The sequence below is a fragment of the Mauremys mutica genome, chromosome 25 (genome assembly GCF_020497125.1).
Source record: "Mauremys mutica isolate MM-2020 ecotype Southern chromosome 25, ASM2049712v1, whole genome shotgun sequence".
Taxonomy (NCBI): domain Eukaryota; kingdom Metazoa; phylum Chordata; order Testudines; family Geoemydidae; genus Mauremys; species Mauremys mutica.
The window spans coordinates 50,153-68,299 of record NC_059096.1 but is presented as its reverse complement, the minus strand read 5'-3'; the positions used below and the strand labels follow the sequence as shown (position 1 = coordinate 68,299).

Below are 18,147 nucleotides of genomic sequence, written 5' to 3'. Positions count from 1 at the left end.
TTGCTGCCCCCAATATTATGCTGTCCCAAACTACTTACCTGTTGCATCCTATATGGGGAATCTGGGCCCTGATAGGACCCACAGGATTGATAATTCTCTTTAGGTACATAGGATGTGTGGTGTCAGTACCAAGAGCTGTGGGGAAAACACCTGCTCCCCTCCCATGCCTTGCATATGGCCCCTCTGCTAACTTGGCTTTGTCCATGTTGATATCCAGAGCAGCAGCCAGGCCTGGGCTGTCAGTCTGTGTGCTCTTTAGCTGAGTGGTTCTGACCCAGCCCTGCTAAAGCTGGAGTCAAGGGGGACTATGGTGCTCAGCACCTCTGAAAATCAGACCACTTATTCGGGTGCCTCAGTACGGATTTAGGCCCTATATTTTAGGCGGCTAAATTAGAGAAAATTGCCTGGAGGTTCCATTTCTGGCTGTTCCGCTGTCTCACTATGTAACCTTCACTTCTCTGTGCCTGTCTGCCTGTCTCACCAACTGTGAGGGTGAATAGGGTTGTGTTGGTAAGTTGTGGTGGAGATGAAAAGCCCCATAGAAATGCCCTATACAATCTAATGTGTCTACTGTTCATAAGCAGAACATGCACCACTCAGCTTCCTTCTGGCTAGAACATTTATCCTCTCATTGTGTTTCTACACTCACGCGTCTGAGAACAATATGCAAATGGGGGAACTTGCAGATCTAAATTATGGTTTTCCTCTTCATCATCTGGGACATGCACTCCCACTGGGACATCCCCATCCATTACCATATAAATTAAAATTACCAGGGGGAGCAGGATTGCTGCTCCCATAAAGCTTTACTCAAGAAAAACTCTTGCAGCAAAATCTCCCATTGCCATTTCCAAAAAGACAGCTGGCTGCGATTTGTGTCTTAATGAGGCTGAACTTTAAAGTGAAAACTCTCTGCTTGAGTCCTGCTTTAGTCCTTTAACCTGGAGTTCTCATGAATGCCACCTGTAATGAAGGGACAGCGGCTCACGGGCAGCAGGAATTGTATTTGTCTCACACAGTCCTGTCACCCTCCTGATTTCAACTGCAGAAGTAAATAAAAGATGATTTACCACTGATACATGCGAGCCTATTACAGAAAACAAAATGATTATGTGGAAGTTTCCTTTAATGAATCACAGATGACTGAAAGGCTCTGTGCTCCTCTCCAGATGGGGTATTTGTCATTGCTGATGGCTTGATTCTGTAGGTTCCACTTTTTACCCTTTAGTTACTGATTGTTAAGTGTGATGTGAGCACTAAGGATTATTTTGATTGTTCTCCATAACAACACCAGTTACAATAGCAAATTTCATCCCTGCAAGCTGGACAATTGTCATTTCATGATGTCCCCAGCCTAACCTCTGTGGAGTGACTGCATTTGTGGGGCTCCCTGTTCCTTATAGGAACCCCCTGTTTTCCTACATTTGAACTCCACCGGCTTGGAAACCAGTTACCTTTGTTACCCTCTGCAATGTGATTAGATGTGCACATAGTGGAGTATGTTATGTGTCCTCTAGAGGCAGCTACAATTATATTTCTTAGCACAGGAAATCCCAACAGGACCACAGCACCCACAATCCATGCAAGAAGTTAGGTGAGTCTGTGGTTTAAAGGGTGAAAATTAGAGCCCAGGGCACTGTTAGTTATAAGTCTCAAATGTTCTGTCTTTCCTTATTAATCATGAACTCCACATGTCTACATTATGGCACGTCAACCTTCCACACAGGGTTGACTGGGTGAGATTAGCCAGCCACACTGTGATCAGTCTCTGGCCTCCTTAATGAGCCTGAAAGGATGCTCCAGAGTGACCTGAGTGTCTCACACTTAGAAGCTAAGCACGCTGTTTTTGCAGTGCTCCCCAGGCCCTTCTAAGGGAGGACGGGGGTCAGGCAGCCTTCGGCCATACCTGTCGGTCTCGCGGCTTCGGCAGTAATTCGGCAGCAGGTACGCCGAGGGGCAGGACCGGCAGATCACCCACAGAAATGCTGCCGAAGCCGCGTGACCAGGGCGGACGTCTCACAGAAACGCCACCGAAGGCTGCCTGACTGCTGTGCAGGGGCAGCTCTGGGCACCAGCACGCCAAGCGCGTCCCTGGGACGGCAAGCCATGGGGGACGGCAGGTGGCTCCGGCGGACCTTCCACAGTCATGACTGCGGAGGGTCCGCTGGTCCTGCGGCTCCGGTGGACCTCCCACAGGCACGCCTGCGGATGCTCCACCGGAGCCGCAGGACCAGCGGACCCTCCGCAGGCACATCTGCAAGAGGTCCCCCGGAGCCGCGGGACCAGCGACCGCCAGCGCGCCCCCCGCAGCGTGCCGCTGTGCTTGGGGCGGCCAAATTCCTAGAGCTGCCCCTGGGTAGAATGGGGAAACTAGGTGAGGGGTGAAGAGGGGCAGAGGGCAGAATCAAGGGCACAAAGAGCCCCTGGCATAGGGGATGGTGGTGTAGGCTAGGGGGACATGGTTGGGGGACACAGAGCTCCTGGCATATGACAGAGGGGGGAATGGAGGGACACAGAGACCCTGGCAAGGGGAGGTAATATGGTGGGGCTTGCAAGGAGTCCCTGCAATAGAGGGGTCTGGGACATAGACACATGGAGCTTGTGGAGCAGAATGAATGGAGCCCCTGATCTGTGCAATGGGCTCAGCCTGTGTCTGACCCTCTAGTATAATTAAGAACATCGTTAATCTCAAAGGACTTTACAAACCAAAGCAGGAGGACCCACTTCTGTGGCACAGAACTGCAGCTACCTCTGGGGTGAAACTCATCAGGCAGCATGATTTGAATAGCAGCCAGTCTCCCCACTCGCTTAGCAACCGGGCGAGTGGGAGGCTGGGGATAGGCCCTGGCTGGGGGGGGGAAGGGGATTGGCCCAGGGGGAGGGGGCGGGGCCAGGAGTACATTTGACCTACAGAGTTGTTGCAGCAGTAACTTGGGGAAGCCCCGCCCACACCACGAGCCCCGCCCAGATACGGACAAACCCCGCCCATTTTAAAATGTTCCAAGCGCCGCCCCGTTTCCCGGAAGCGGCGCCGCTTAGCCCCGCCCCCTGGGGGGACCGGCGGCGCTTCCGGGAAGATGGCGGCGGCCGAGGCTGCGGAGCGGCCCCGCTAGCGGCGGCGGCGGCGCCGGGCCATGGAGGCGGAGGGCGGGGCGCTGGGCCCCGGGGAGCGCTGGGCCCCGGTGGGGGCGGTGGCGGAGGCGGACGAGGCCGAGGGGCCGGGCGGGCCGGGCTCGGGGCCGGGCTCGCCGGGGGGCTCCCCCCGCTCGCTGCCGCGGCTCCGCGCCGAGCGCCGCCGCCTGCACGGGGCCCTGCTGGCGCTGGTCTCGCACTTCGCCCAGGTGCAGTTCCGGCTCCGCCAGGTGGCGCGGGCCGGGCCCGCCGAGCAGCAGCGGCTCCTGCGCGACCTCGAGGACTTCGCCTTCCGCGGCTGCCCGGCCGCGCTGGGGGACGGGCTCGGGGAGGCCCCGGTGAGTGCGGCCGGGCGGGCTGGGGCGGGGGTCGGCCCAGGGGGGGCCCAGCTGGGCAGGGGCCGAGCAGGAGTTCAGCCCCCCACCAGTGTGGTTCTTAAAGGCTTTTCCCTCCCCTGCCGGTGTGTGACACCCCCACAAACTGCGCGGGGTGGGTGGGGGGGTGTCCGACTGGCTGCACACACCACCAACCCAGTGCATAGAGTGGCCCGAAATGGCTCTGTCCTCTAACCTTCCTCAGTTAGGCCTTCGCGATTTCCCTCGGAACAGATGTTCAGACAGACATGTACCTGCGGGTGACTGTTCCCTTAGATTAGAACAGCGCCTGCCTCTCCGGGGGGAGGATTTACTGCGGACACACACACTTGTTCTCTACGCTACAGGGGCATAGCTGTAGCTGTGCCTTCGTAGCATAGATCCCCTCAGAAGGAGTGATACCGATGGCCCTTCTCAGAGGAGAAAGATACAGGGGAGAATTCAGTAAAATTCAGAATCACTGTTTTCTGTCATGCTGCCTAGTGCTTCTGTCTTTCACTCTCTGCTTTATTGAGCGTGTTATTCTCATGAGTCACGGATGCTAGGTACACCATTGTCACACCCTACAGAAGTGGAATGGCACTGCTTGCAGTACATGATTTTCTGAACAAGGAACTGATTCAAGGTCAAAAGACCCAAAATCCAGAACTGACTTAATAAAATGGTTTAATCTAACCTGTGTACATGGGGCTAGACTGTTAATGCCCATGCTCTGGACTGATCTGTCCTTGGGCTAAAGAGCTGTTTAACTTAGGCACAACCATAGTTAGACTCAGCTACACAGAGTTTTCTTCAGCTTGGTGGTTTCACAGTCTGGACAGTTGCTTAATATGAAAGTTCACATTTGAACCTCAGCCATGAAATGCCCAGTTAAAATGAGAAGGTACAAGTGTGTCCAGCAATAGCCATGTGAAGGAAGCTGAAGTGATACTGCACTTAGATCGCTGATAATGTTTGGTTTCTACACAGTATTAATACCTTACTGTAACCTGCATATTAGCCTCCTGCATTAGTTCTCTTTCCACTAACCTCAGAATAGCGGAAGTTGACCTTCCTCATTTGATCTTACATCTGTACAGATAAATTGTATTTACGGTTCCCCACCCCTCTCCACCTTTTCCTCAAGCACAATGAACAAGGCATCATAGCAAATTATGCCTGGGGCTGCATTAGGGTGCTGGGTCTAGCCAAGGCCCCTGCTACCAGCTCATGAGCAAGCCCTGTGCAAGGGGCCAGCTCACACTGGAGAAGAGGGGAGAGGGACAGGGAGGTTAATTGGGAATGTTGCTGCCTTTTTGCACATGGGAAATCTGGATGATTGCCATTTCCTTTTTTTTTAATGTTACTAAAACCTGCTTAGCAGCTATTACATCACCAAAAACAGCAGGGCAGGGACTTCGAGCTACTCACAGAAGCAAAGAAGCTTTATCTGTACCCTCACTGGTCAGTCTGCTACTTTGCAATTAATCAGTTTTAAATAAGATACTGTTACAAGGCTTTCAGCCCCACTCCAGTCTCATACACCAAGCCTGTGTCCAGTGGCAATTTCCTGTCCATCTGCAGTTTTCAAATGCTCCAGTTTAACCTTGTGCCAGCAGTGGTGAGGACAGTGAGCAGAATGAATTCTGGCTCTTGGTTGAACTCTCTTGGTCTCTCTCATTCTGCCTGTAGGCATTAGTACTGCTTGCAAATTCTAGATTGAAGTCAGGGCAGTTCTAACATTTGCTTGGGACATTTATTACCCTTGATTTTCATGCAGGAGCAGAGATGGGGTTTGTGGTCTTGGTACTTAATTGGCTTTGTGTGTAATTCAGAAGGATCCCAAATATCTGTGAGATAATGAGGTTTTATTTAAATAAATAAAATTTCAGCTACTTTATTTGGGGGAAAAAAACCCAAACCCAAATCTAATTTAGAATGTAATTGAATATTTCTGCTTTTTATTCCCATGCTTAATACCTGAAGGTCTTGGTAAGTGCCACTGTCAATATAAATCTACCTTTTGATTGAGAAATAATGGGTTGCAATTGTTTCACTTATGTACAATTTGAGTGCATTATCCAGAAAACCTATTCCTGAAATCCCCTTAAGGTTATACCAAGATAAAGTGCCATGCAGTTTGTGATTGTAATATGTTATAGGAAAGATCTGGGGGCTGAAACTGGGGTAGCCTTCTGTGGTTGGCAAAGCACATGCACACCTAATGCAGCTATATCCAAAAGCAGTGCCCAGACCTCTTGTCTTTTTGGAGCCCAGCACTTACCATGAGAGAGCTAAAGAAGGATTTTGTACAATGTTAATGTATACAAGTGCACAGAGCCATGACTCTTCTCTGCTATGTAGGGCATTGCGTCAGGTTGCTGCTTCACTCTGAGATGTGTAAGAACTCCAGAAGTTGCTATGAGACATGATCATCATCTGGCTGCTTACAACAAAGTTCTCTACTTGCTGAGGTTTCTAACTAGTGAGACTAGAGTAGGGGGTGCAAGATGCCTGCGGAAGTGCTTCTTTTGTATAGTGGTGACTGGGCTGGAATTTCGTCTCATTGAAAGCCTGCAAGTGAGGGCGCACAGAACTCAGTGGCATGGGCTGTAAGGTTAACTTCCAGACGTCCCTGTGTAACAATCCTATCTCCAGGGCTATGAGTGCAGTTTTCAATTTCTTTTCCAATAAACTCATTTCAGGGTGAGCGGGAGAATCAGGAGCGAATCGAGGCCCGGAAGGAGAAGCAGCGAGAGCTAATCATGCAGCTCAAAACGCAGCTAGATGACTTGGAGACCTTCGCTTACCAAGAGGGCAGCTATGATTCACTGCCCCAGTCCATGGTCATGGAAAGACAGCGGGTAAGGCCTATGGATCCTCTGCCAGTGCCCTTTCTTAACACCAGCTAGTGCCTTTCTCAGAACACTAGCATGTGGCCAGTGCTGATTCAGGCAGCTGTAATACAACATCATAAGTCTGCATCCATGAATATAATCCATAGGGACTACTACAGTTTATTGTTAGTGGATATAATAAAGTCTGGACTGGCTTCACCCCAAAATAACTAGTGGGTAAGTGAAAGCAGCATTCTGGCTCCGCAGGTGGGATGGCCACATGAGATCATGCCACTCATTATGTGTAATGTTCTGCAGGTGATTATAGAGGAGTTAATAAAGAAGCTGGATATGAACCTGAATGAGGATATTGCATCGCTGTCCCCCGAGGAGCTGCGGCAGCAGGTGGATGTGGCTGTTGCCCAGATTGTCAATCCTGCAAGGGTGAAGGAGCAGCTGGTGGAACAGCTGAAGACGCAAATACGGGACCTGGAGATGTTCATCAGCTTCATTCAGGGTCAGTGCTGGGTTTCGCTTAGACAGTCAGGAGAGCTGCTCATTGGTGCAGCAGGGGCATCTTGGGTATAGCATGGCTTGAATTAGTGAGAGGAAGGATGCAGACCTCAGTGGGGCAGAATCTGGGCATAGAGTAGCACAGACATCTCCGTGGCGATGTGATAGTGTGTGGAGAACCTGGGACACTGATAGGTGTGATGCTGAGAGGCAGGATGGTCACCCATGTGTAGAGGAATATGAGGCAATACTGACTTACAGTCTGTGGTGTGTACCCTAATTCTTCCAGCTGATGTAGGGATGCAAAATAACGAACTGTTGTCATTGTGGATTTCTCATTCTAGATGAAGTTGGAAGTCCCGGCCAGGTGGAGGATGGACATTGTGAATGTTCAGGCAGAAAGCATGGAAGTGGCCCCTACAAACCAAATGCCAGGCTGCCTCCTAGGAATAACAGAGGTGGGCAATTTACACGGGTTTGGCTCTTGCTGCTTCTCCTTTTGTTGGCCAGTTGGCATCCAACATGCAGGAACTGGTGTCCCATCACTTCCTAAATTCAGCGTTGCTTTTCCCCTGCTAGTGGTGATTTCCCTTACCCTTTCATTGATCCAGACAATAAGCCAGAAACCTCATGTTTGAACTCTTACCTTTCCCTGTTGGCCAGTGTGATTGTACAGTGAATGTGCACCAACACATCACTGAGGGATAGGATCGCTCTTTAACTTGGAGCTCACAAATATGAGGGGCTTCTGATAATTATCTAGCATCAGACATAATGCAAACAAGGTACTGTGCAGTCTTTCCTGACATGCTGTACCTTTACCAAAGCAGCTCAGTCTTGGCCTGCACCACTCCAGCTGTTCTCATCCTGGACTCTTCATCAGCAGAAATCACTGGCTGGTGGATCTGTTGTTCCTTATAGATTACAATGAGACCACCCACTTAAGAACTTGATTTGGTCCCAGGTTCTGGACTGAGCAGGCCAGTTTATTCCCTGAGACAACTAGTTCCTTGCACATCAGCAACTTCCTTCCACAAAAGCTTCTGGCACCCTGTAATTATCCTTCTGATACTGGGATATTCACAAATCTGTGTCTGGAACACCCTCTCCCCTCACTAGAAATCTTGAAATTCTGTTTTGGTCACTTGTGCCTGCTAAAATAGCATCCATCATAGGATTCATTCGCTGCCACGTGATTTAAGGTGGATAAGGCAGTTTGAGAATGGGACACATGAATATCTGATGCCCCATTTTCCAGTTTGCATGAGTGCTGAGAAGCTGCCACTCTCTCTTGAGCAAAGCAGCATGAATCACCCAGCCAGCAGCACCAGAGCAAAAGCATCCCCTAGTAGAGTGGCTGATGAGCTCCCTGTATATAGGAACAAGCAGAGATAAATCTGATTCTCTAATGACAGCATTTCTCCTTTTCCCTAACCAACCAGTGAACCCAGAGGATGCCAGAAAGATGCGAGAAACAGGCCTGCACCTTATGCGTCGCATGCTTGCTGTGCTGCAGATATTCGCTGTCAGTCAGTTTGGCTGTGCTACTGGTCAGATCCCCCGCACCCTCTGGCAGAAGGACCAGGCCAGTAGGGACTATTCTCCCTTAATTAAGAAACTGGAACTGTCTGTAGACCAAGTGAGGCAGCTGGCACTGAAGCACCAGCACCAGGATCATGTGCTCAGCTACTCCAGCATGCAGGATGTCTCCTTAGGAGCGAGAGATGAGCTGACTCTGGCTGTGCGGAAGGAGCTGACCATTGCTATACGAGACCTGATGGCTCATGGGCTCTATGCCTCTTCTCAAGGGATGAGCTTGGTGTTGGCACCCATTGCATGCCTGATTCCTGCATTTACCTCGTCACCACAGACCATGCACCCCTGGGAACTCTTTGTGAAGTATTACAACACCAAGAATGGCCGCGCCTTCGTGGAGTCCCCCGCGCGCAAGCTTTCCCAGTCTTTTGCCCTTCCTGTGACGGGGGGCATCACTGTTACCCCCAAGCAGAGCCTGTTGACGGCTATTCACACTGTCCTCACAGAGCATGATCCGTTCAAGCGCAGTGCAGACTCTGAACTGAAAGCCCTGGTGTGCATGGCATTAAATGAACAGCGTCTGGTCTCCTGGGTGAATCTGATCTGCAAATCTGGGGCTCTGATACAGTCTCACTATCAGCCCTGGAGCTACATGGCTAACGCAGGCTTTGAGAGTGCACTCAACATTCTCAGCCGCCTGAGCAACTTAAAGTTCAACCTTCCTGTTGACCTGGCTGTCCGGCAGCTGAAAAACATCAGAGATGCTTTTTGATGGGTCTTTTCCAGATCAGCCCCCTTTCCCCAGAAGGAATGTGTTAACTTACTAGCTTAGAGGAGGAGCATTGTTTATGACCAAACTTGTCCCCTTTGAAGCTGATTGTGGCTATTAGGGTAGCAATGTAGTATCTTGACACTGGAAACCTCCCTTACAAGACTGCCTGTGAGGAAATGCTGCAGATGTTTGGGTTGTGCGCTACCTCACCCAGGCCTATGCTAATGCAGCTAACAACAGAGCTGCTGCACCCCATCTGTTGGTGCCTTGCCTCTGTCACATGCATTAGGCATGAACCACTGTCTGAAATGCAATAAAAAGGGCCTGATTTTACAGCCAATGCATCAGAGCAGCTCCTGTGGAGTTCAGTGGAAGTGGTTCCTATGCTGTGGCTGCATGCTCAGCCCCCAGAATTTTTAGATGTCACTTGTGGCAGTTTGCTGTTTCACACAGGGCTGTGTGAGGCTTTTTGACAGATGTATCTTACTTCTGCTGCTTAGGCTTGATGTAACATGCCCAGTGGTGGAGTCAGACATCCCCTCCCCCACATTTATGTAGATTTTGAATGTACAGGAGGCCTGGGAACAATTTCTGCTCTGGTGCCTATTGGTTTGTATCTTGCAGGATTAGTGGCCACAGAGATCCAGACATTGACACATTCTTTGGACTATGTGGTGACAGGTGACTGGATTGAGTATTGTGTAAGAATCTCAGCTTCCTCTTGGAGCTTTGGTCAAAGCCCTGAACACCATCAGGCCAGGGTTTTATTGCAGATGCATTGGTTTCACAACTGCAAACAAATATTCCCTTTTCCAGTTACTGTGTTTAACTTGTGTTAATTATTAGCCCCTGTGCTGCAAGAACAGTTGCTCATATGGCTCCTTGTAGAAAATACATTGCAGTAGTTACAGATGTCTAATATTCCCAATTTAATTCTTAAAAGCACTTCTGTGGTCAGTATCTCTTGGCCAGCAACTTTCTACATCGAGTGTATTTGATTATTGTGTAATTGAGCATTTTCTGCTGGTCTGAGGGCAAAGCTTCCTGCACTGGTGACAGGTAGGTCTGCAGTCAAATCAGTCAGCGCTGTTGAAGTAGTAATCCACATGGCATTTAGGCTGCATGAGAAAAATCACTTCTGGCATCAAAAGAGAACTGAGGGTTTGAGTGGAATAGAGCTGAGGAGAGTGCAGTCTCCTTTTTACGAGCATCAGTGATGCCCTGAGTGGCAGGTAGTGGATTTATATTGGAAACAGTAGTGCCAGGTTTCCCTTCAACTTCCTGGCAAAACAGCAACATCTGAGTCTCAGGCACATGGGGGATGGGTTGGGAGTGACCACTCCAATTGTACATTTAGTAGCTAGAAATGGGGCTGTCATGGTTGGGTCTTTTTGTTCCCAGTTTCCCACTGTTCATAGTAGCTCCCTTTGAAGCTTGAAAAGGAACGTTTCCTTACTGCCAGTTCCCCTCAGTTGCACGCACAGTTTGGTGCAGCAGGGTTGTTGGTTTCATCTTATTTCTGTCTAAAAAGCATTGAAGCTATTCTTTGGGAAAACATGTAGAATTTCATAGACTGACAGCACAGATTTTGGCCATCGAGCACTGGGGCCCATCTGCTCTCATTGAAGTCAATGACAAAATGCCACTAACTTCAGAGAGACCAGAATCTGTCTCCCCCACCCCTTAACTGTATTCCTAAAATTATTTGTGTATTTGGAGGAGAGTGAAATGTATAGAACACTGTAAGGAGGGTGTTAGTTTCTTTGATTAAGACTTAGTGGTTAGTAACACATTCCTCCACATGTTTTTAATGCAAAAATAGTTTACTGAAATATAATTAAAACCAGCAGCAGTGACACTTACATATGTGGAAACTCTTTTCACGTTGTACCCTTCAGATATGAAACTGTTTATGTATTTTCAGAGGCTTGTCTAAGGGTGAAAAAGTCCAAGCTGATTTATTCAGGTAAACTTATCTTCCTGGACAGCAAATTATAGAATTACTAATGACCAACCACATTAAGATTAGCTGGAGAGGCAAGATTTAATTCAAGAATAATTTCCATGGAACATTCCCCATTCTGGTTTGGCTATTTTTTGTCTGAAATCTGCATGTTTTTGTCAAATTTGTGGCAGTTACAAATAAGTTGACAGTTGAAGTGTCTGATTGCTGGAAAGGTTTTTCTGGAGCCCTAAATGGTTCCATAAAGCATCTTGTCTTTGGGTTTTTCTAATTCTTAACTCCCTTTTGTTATTTACAGTGCTATGCTGGAGAAGTGTGTTGTACCCTAGTTGTTCAGATATCTGCTTTATTTCTGATGTTGATTTTGTTCTGATTTTAGGTCTCTGCGTATGTGCAATAGGATGAATGTATTTGTGTTGTGGAGAGTACAATATCTATTACTGATAATAAAAGTCATGGTTGTTTGTGTATGTTGTATTATCTATTTGTACATTAATAGATAAACTGTTAATGCACCCTCTCATTTCTTCTAGACTTTGAATCTTCAGTTCATACTTACAGTCCTTACCTTTATAGCGTGTATGCTGCACCATATTTAGGAACAGAACAGAATAGGTTGGTAACTAAAAACTGGAGTCAACAAGGACACACTAATGGGCACCACAAGGGTCAGATGATGTCTTAATAGGAAAAACCAAAACTTCTGGACGATCAAGTGCACCCATTTCACATATGCTCTGTGGGGGGCAAGGAAGAGGCTACCTTGGCCTTCAGGGCTGGATTGGAAAGGATTGTCAATTTTAAAATATGCATGGCTGTCTGGAATAATGCCTCCACTGACAAATGGAAAAAAACATGGAGTGGGGAAAATACTACTTTTCCATTGTGTGTAGGTGGGGGGCAGGGAGCTGCATGTGAAATGTTGGGCTGTCCGGGTCCCTGGTTTGGTTCCCGGTAATGGTGGTGGTTTACATGACTGCGGGGGGGGGGGGGTGAAGATGCCCTCAAAAAGGAGGAGATTCTGAGTGTAAGGCTCCAACCAAGGGCCGGGGGTAGCTGTGTAGCACCGCGCATCCCTTTAAACTCACTGAAACGTGTGCGGGGGGTGCGGTGCTGCCCCCTCCAGCCAGGCCGCGCCGTGCTCGGCGCTGTATCATCTGCACCGCGCACGCTCCCCGCCGCTGGGAGAGCAGGGCGGCTCTGGGGAGGAGCGCTGAGCGCCCGCTCTCCTAGGGCCAGGCCCGCCCCGGCCAGCGGCCGCCAAGGGAGGGGACCTGGGGCCTCTTCCGCCCCTCTAACCCGCCCTCACCCCGCGCGTGCGCCGTGGCCCCGGGCGGGAGGAAGCGGAAGTCAGGTGACCGGAATCGCGGGGTGAAAGGTCGGCGAAGCGGTAGCGCCTTCCTTTTCCGGTTTGGGCGCCATCGGAGCCGGAGCCTCGGTGAGTGCTGGGGGGGGCGGGATGGCATCGGCCGCCATCCGTGGGGTGGAGGGACCTGGCGGGGGGCGGGCGCGGGGGGTGCCTGGGGCGGGGGATGTTCCGGCCGGGGCCCGGGCTCGGGGCCCCCGGGGCAGGTTCCCGGTGCGTGTCTGGGGCCGGGCCCCAGAGGAGCCCCCGGGGGTGGGGGGGCAGGATGCTGGCGGTCCCTCGGGCAGTGGGGCAGGCCGAGCCCGTGGATGGGGGGGCAGGATGCTGGCGGTCCCTCGCGCAGTGGGGCAGGCCGGGCCCGGGGGTGGGGGGGCAGGATGCTGGCGGTCCCTCGGGCACGGGGGCGGGCCGGGCCCATCGTGGGGTTCCTGGGCTGCCGCCTGGCTCCTGACGCCCGTTTGCTCCTGGCAGAGATGGGGAAGTTCATGAAGCCCGGGAAGGTGGTGCTCGTGCTGGCTGGGCGCTACTCGGGGCGGAAAGCCGTCATCGTGAAGGTAAATCTCCTCTGGGGGGGCTTCACCCTGGGCCAGAAGCCGCGAGTGCCCCGCCTGCAAGAACCAGGGAGTTGCGTTAGGGGTGGCGGCGGCGGCCCACTGCCCCCACCTCTCTGGGTGCGGTTGAAAAGCATTGGGCTGGCCAGCGTGGTGGGCTTCGCCTGGGATGGGTAAGGGAAGGCCCCACCTACAGATCTGGGGGCTCACGAATTATTTGCTCCCATCCCTTTGGTGACATGTCACCATGGGTCACCCTTAGAGCCATAGGCTCTCACCACTCTCACAGTTGTCTGTGACATCACGTTCTAGCGAGAGGCCCTGTTCTGACCATGAGATTGGGGATTTATGGATTCTAATCACTTCATGGGTCACTTAATACCTGTGTGGTTTAAATCCACTTCTGTGGGCCTTAGTGGCTGTGTGTGTTCAGTGAGATTTGTGAGGGTTGCTTAACATTTGCTGAGTGGGTCACAGAGAAGCCAGTGCACAGACATTCGTGCTGCGCCAGGATGTGAAGCATTGTCTAGTGGTTAGGCACTAATCTAGGATCTGGGAGACCAGGGCCGATTTGCTGCTGTGTCGCACACTTGCTTTTGGACGTTGGGCAAGTCACTTAATCCCTCTGGGTGCAGCTGGTGGTGTGATTCCCAGCAGGGATAAACAGGCTCATGTTAGCCGCCTGAGCTGCAGCCTATGCAGCTATGTCCACACTGTTACCTTCAGTGCACTCGCTTGAGGAGAGCTGGCATGCGTCTGTCTGCCCGTGCTGGGAATCCAACCCACCAGGAGCCGTGCAGGGATAACCTCTGTTTCTCACCTGTAAATGGGTATAATAGCACTGCTACCTCATGGGGGGATTGTGAGGATAAATACATTAAAGATCGTGAGGCACTCAGCTCTTACAGTGACAAGGGCTGGATAAGCACGTAAGGTAATTAGACATCTGCTTTCTCTGTGTTACCTAGGAGCATCTGGAAACCTGTCATCCATATGCTGCTTGTTGGGCTGAGAACGGAGGTGCCTAGAAACGTTAACTCCTAGAGCTAGATAGTTTGAGGTTGTTGCGTGTGTCCTGTTGTTGTTCATGGGAGTTGCACACCCGCAGAAGAGACGCCTCTAAGAATCCCATGGAATACAGCGTGAGCATTCTGGGGGCTTCCCTTAGTGCTGCTTTTTGTGGCATACGGGCTTTAGATCTGCTCCCATAGCAGAGGATTTTCTTTTGGGGTCTGTGCACCCTCCCATTTGTCTCTCTCTCCAGTGCTTTAAACTCATTAGGCTATAGCAGTTCTTCTGTTCAAAAGGTAGAAGAATCTGTGGTGACCTCCCAGAATCCACGTTTCTGTGCGTTGCTGATAGGTCTTCTGTGTGTTTCAGAACATTGATGATGGCACCTCAGACAGACCGTATAGCCACGCCCTGGTGGCTGGTATCGATCGGTACCCACGGAAGGTAACTGCTGCAATGGGAAAAAAGAAGATAGCGAAGAGGTCCAAGATCAAATCTTTTGTGAAGGTTTATAACTACAACCATCTAATGCCCACCAGGTGAGCAGGCTCGGGCTCACTGAAGTGCTGCTAATAGAACTAGTAAACTACTTTTAGTTTCCTTCAACATGGCAAAAGCAGATTTTCTCTTTGGTAAAGCCTAGAAACCTGCTTCTCTGAGATTTCCTCAGTTATGTCCTTATGCAGCTCAATGAATCGATTTGCAGGATGCTGACTTGGGTGGCCAGTGATGATTATCTTGGAGGATTCAGAAGTTGGGGTGGGACATTCATGATCTTCCCCATCCCTTTATCATCGGGATTCAGGCTGGCACTCTCGCTGTGGGAGAGGCCGGACAAATTCTATTGTCCACAAATGCATCTCTTGTGGCATTGGCCATTATTTAGGCCTTTCATTTGTTTTTCTTTGGCTGGGAACACAGCCTTCCCCCTGTAAGCTCTGAAGAGGATTTGTAATAACGATATGGATCTCCTTGGTAAGGGACTTTGAGATCTGCTGATGGACAGTGTAATAGAAAGAGCTGAGTATTGGGGATTGTAGCAGACCCAGCATTTCATGATACTGTCACTGACCTTCCCTTCCCCACTTCTGTTGTGTGCTGCTGAGTGCACGGTGAGGGCAAGCAAAGCAAGGCTGCTTGGCACCTCTCACTATCTGCTGGCTCAGAGTGCTTGAGGACTCCTGGGTCATTAAGGGTGCTGGCCTGAGTCTGTTTTTTAGGTGTGTTTTTACTGCCACCATCCTGGGCTGGCAGGAGACGTGCACTGTCTAGCCAGACTCAGGCTATCTAGCATCCTGGCATGTGGGTGTCGCCCATCTTTGGGCTGTTTCAAAGTCTGCTGTTCCCTCTCTCTCAGGTATTCTGTGGATATTCCTCTGGACAAAACCGTTGTCAATAAAGATGTGTTCAGGGACCCTGCACTGAAACGCAAGGCAAGGCGCGAAGCCAAGGTGAAATTTGAGGAAAGGTGAGTTGGAAACTTGTCTCCCTCCTCCAGCTGCTTGTTACATTTTTCACTCCTTTATTGGACTGTAGGAATCTGTTTATACTTTAGTTTCTGAGTCACTGAAACCTGCAGCCCAGTCCCCTAGCTTGTTCTCGTTCTCAAGTGAAATGTGTCCAGCCTGAGCTGTTGGCTGGGAAACCCCAAGAAACACCAGGTTCGTATAGCACTGATGTCCTAGCACGCTCCTGAAGGGGGTTGTGCTGGCCCTGCAGTGACAGTAACTGAGGGTCTGGCTGCTTGAGGATGTTAAGATCCTTTGCATTGACTGTAAATTAACGCCAGGCCTCATCCTAAATTAATATTTACATACTTCCCTCCTTCATGTAGAGTTCTCCTACCTTTTCAGCTGGATATGTTTAGTTTTCCACTTCCTGTCCTTCACTGTGCACTCTTCCACCCCCAAGGAGGTTGCATTCTAGTGGTGGGGGCGGGATTCTTGCAAAGCAATGTGTTGTGTTAACAAGATTTAATACTGCACTTGCACAAGCACCTGTGAACATACTGCAGGGAGCAACCTTGCGCGGGGGGGGGAGGGTAGGAGTAGGAACAGCTGGGGCCTTGAAGAGGCTGTTTCCTAATTTTGGTCTCTGACATCCTGTTCCTTAGTTACCTGTTAAGTGCATGTACCTAGGGAAGGGAATCCAGTGACATGACTCCAGTGTGTCCAGGCTTGAGGCTGATTGATTTGCCTTCTCAGTGGCCTATTTCAGAGCCTGCCCTTCGAAGGAAGGAATTATGACTAGCATCCCCCTCAAGAGAAGCCAGCATCTTTTCCTTGGCCTGCCTGCAGAGGGAGGATTGGCTTCTACAGCCATCCTCACTGCCTTGGCTCCTGTGCTAGCAGCAGGCTTGTGCTGCTGTAGCCATTCTGGCTCACCTCTGGCTTGGGGCTGTGCAGGTGTCATGTTGACTTTGAAGTTGTGAAATACCTAGTGGGAATTGTTAGTCCTGCAACTGCCAAGAGTTTCTGCCCTTGTCCCCTGTCGTCTTGCTGACTATAAAGGGTTAAAGAGGAAATTGTAGGCCTCCTTTAACTCGGTTTGGGGCACAAATCTCCATGTTCACTTAACCCAACAGCCAGAGAAGCTAGTTCTGTCCGGGGCAGATGCAGTTTTACGTTCTGGGTTATTCCCCTCTGGGTGAGGCACTGGCCCAGGATTTGGTGCAGGGGGGTGTCATTTTGCCTTTGCTTTCCTCCTTCCAAAGGCCTGTCATGCCTACTAGGAGGCTCGCCCCAGCTTCCTGTAGTGCTGCTGATGTGGCCACAGGAGTCCTGCACAGCAGTGAGGTGGCTCCCTCTTCCCGAGGAGCTGAACTCACTGCTTGCATGGTGCTCTCCGGCCAAGATGACGGGCTGGGCTCTCTGTTATGGGGCCTGTGTGGCCAGGCTGACGTGCCACAGGAACAGATTCTCACTACTGGGTTTTACCCAAGCAAATGAGGGTGAAGAGTCCCACATGAGTTTCCTCCCTGAAGGATTGGGGGAGGGAGGTGTTGGCTGCTCCAGAGCCCAGCTCAGGCTGGGCAGATGTGAGCTTCAGCAGGCCTGAAGCTTGGGCTGAGGCTCGTTCGGGACACTGCTGCCAAGCATTCCCTAATGTGTGGATTGTGTCTTTCTTTCAGATACAAGACTGGCAAGAATAAATGGTTCTTCCAGAAGCTGCGATTCTAAACGTGTGACATGGCTGCATCAATAAATGTGTATTAAAAAACATTTTGTTGCCCTGTAAAATGTTCCCTGGTGTGAAGCATCTGGCTTTGCCGTGTAAACATCACTTGCTCTGTGCTTCGGTTAGATGACTTGCAGGGGTAATTACAGTCCACGCCAGCCAGGAACGGATTCATGGAGCGTTAAATGGAATTAAATACTAACTGAGATGGCTTTGGAGAACTGCCCTAAGAGTTATCTCTGTATCTGATGCCTTCCCCACACAATGTTGAGAGCAGATGACAAAGCTGCTCCACCTTTCCAGCAATGGAGGCTGGGTAGTCTACAATGCTCTGAATGTCAATTAAGGTCACTCATGGGGAGGGAAATGATTCGGGGTCCTGCTGTCCCAGCTGGCTTTGGTTCTTTGGCTAAGAAATGGGACTGATGCATTCAGTGGGGGTGGGGGTATCATTTTTTCCAATTGCCTTCGCTAAGTATTGGCCTTTATGGGGCAACTGGCAACTTTGTCTGACTCAAATAGTTTCCACCTGCATCATTGACCTTTGGGAGTAGAAGCTAAATGAAGGTGGTGTGAGCTCAGCAGCAAGTAGAGGTAATTTAGAGGGTTTATTGTGCAGAAATTGTTCCCTTGCTTCATCAAAAAGGTTTCATGAGCACCTGGCTCATGGCTTATTGGAGGTGCCTTTGGGAAAGTGAAGATCAGGAACTGAGGAGTTGGAGACAAATAAGCCTCTGGTCTCCCCCCACAGCGACTCAGGCTCACTGTACCCTGCCTGAGGTTAGACTGGGATGTTGGGCCCTTGCAAGACCCCACTGGTGGGAAGGGATGATTGTCTCAGTGAGACCCGTTCTCCTCACTCCCTGAATCACAAAGCTTTGCCTTGTCCCGGTTTCTTTAAATGCTCCCCCGCGAGGTGTAAGGGTGACTGAGGGC

The 18,147-nt window shown here is 50.4% G+C and overlaps 2 protein-coding genes across 2 annotated transcripts; both read left to right on the top strand.

The window, feature by feature from the left end:
• The first annotated feature begins 3,134 nt into the window (after positions 1-3,134).
• LOC123356502 (RUN domain-containing protein 1-like) lies at positions 3,135-10,349 on the top strand. Its single transcript, XM_044999806.1, has 5 exons — positions 3,135-3,470; positions 6,191-6,349; positions 6,641-6,839; positions 7,180-7,293; positions 8,278-10,349. The coding sequence occupies exons 1-5, from the start codon at positions 3,135-3,137 to the stop codon at positions 9,141-9,143; spliced, it is 1,674 nt and encodes a 557-aa protein (XP_044855741.1). The 3' UTR covers positions 9,144-10,349.
• A 2,118-nt stretch (positions 10,350-12,467) lies between these two features.
• LOC123356189 (60S ribosomal protein L27) lies at positions 12,468-17,255 on the top strand. Its single transcript, XM_044999159.1, has 5 exons — positions 12,468-12,544; positions 12,944-13,026; positions 14,404-14,573; positions 15,392-15,502; positions 17,165-17,255. The coding sequence occupies exons 2-5, from the start codon at positions 12,946-12,948 to the stop codon at positions 17,211-17,213; spliced, it is 411 nt and encodes a 136-aa protein (XP_044855094.1). The 5' UTR covers positions 12,468-12,544; positions 12,944-12,945; the 3' UTR covers positions 17,214-17,255.
• The last annotated feature ends 892 nt before the right edge of the window (positions 17,256-18,147 follow it).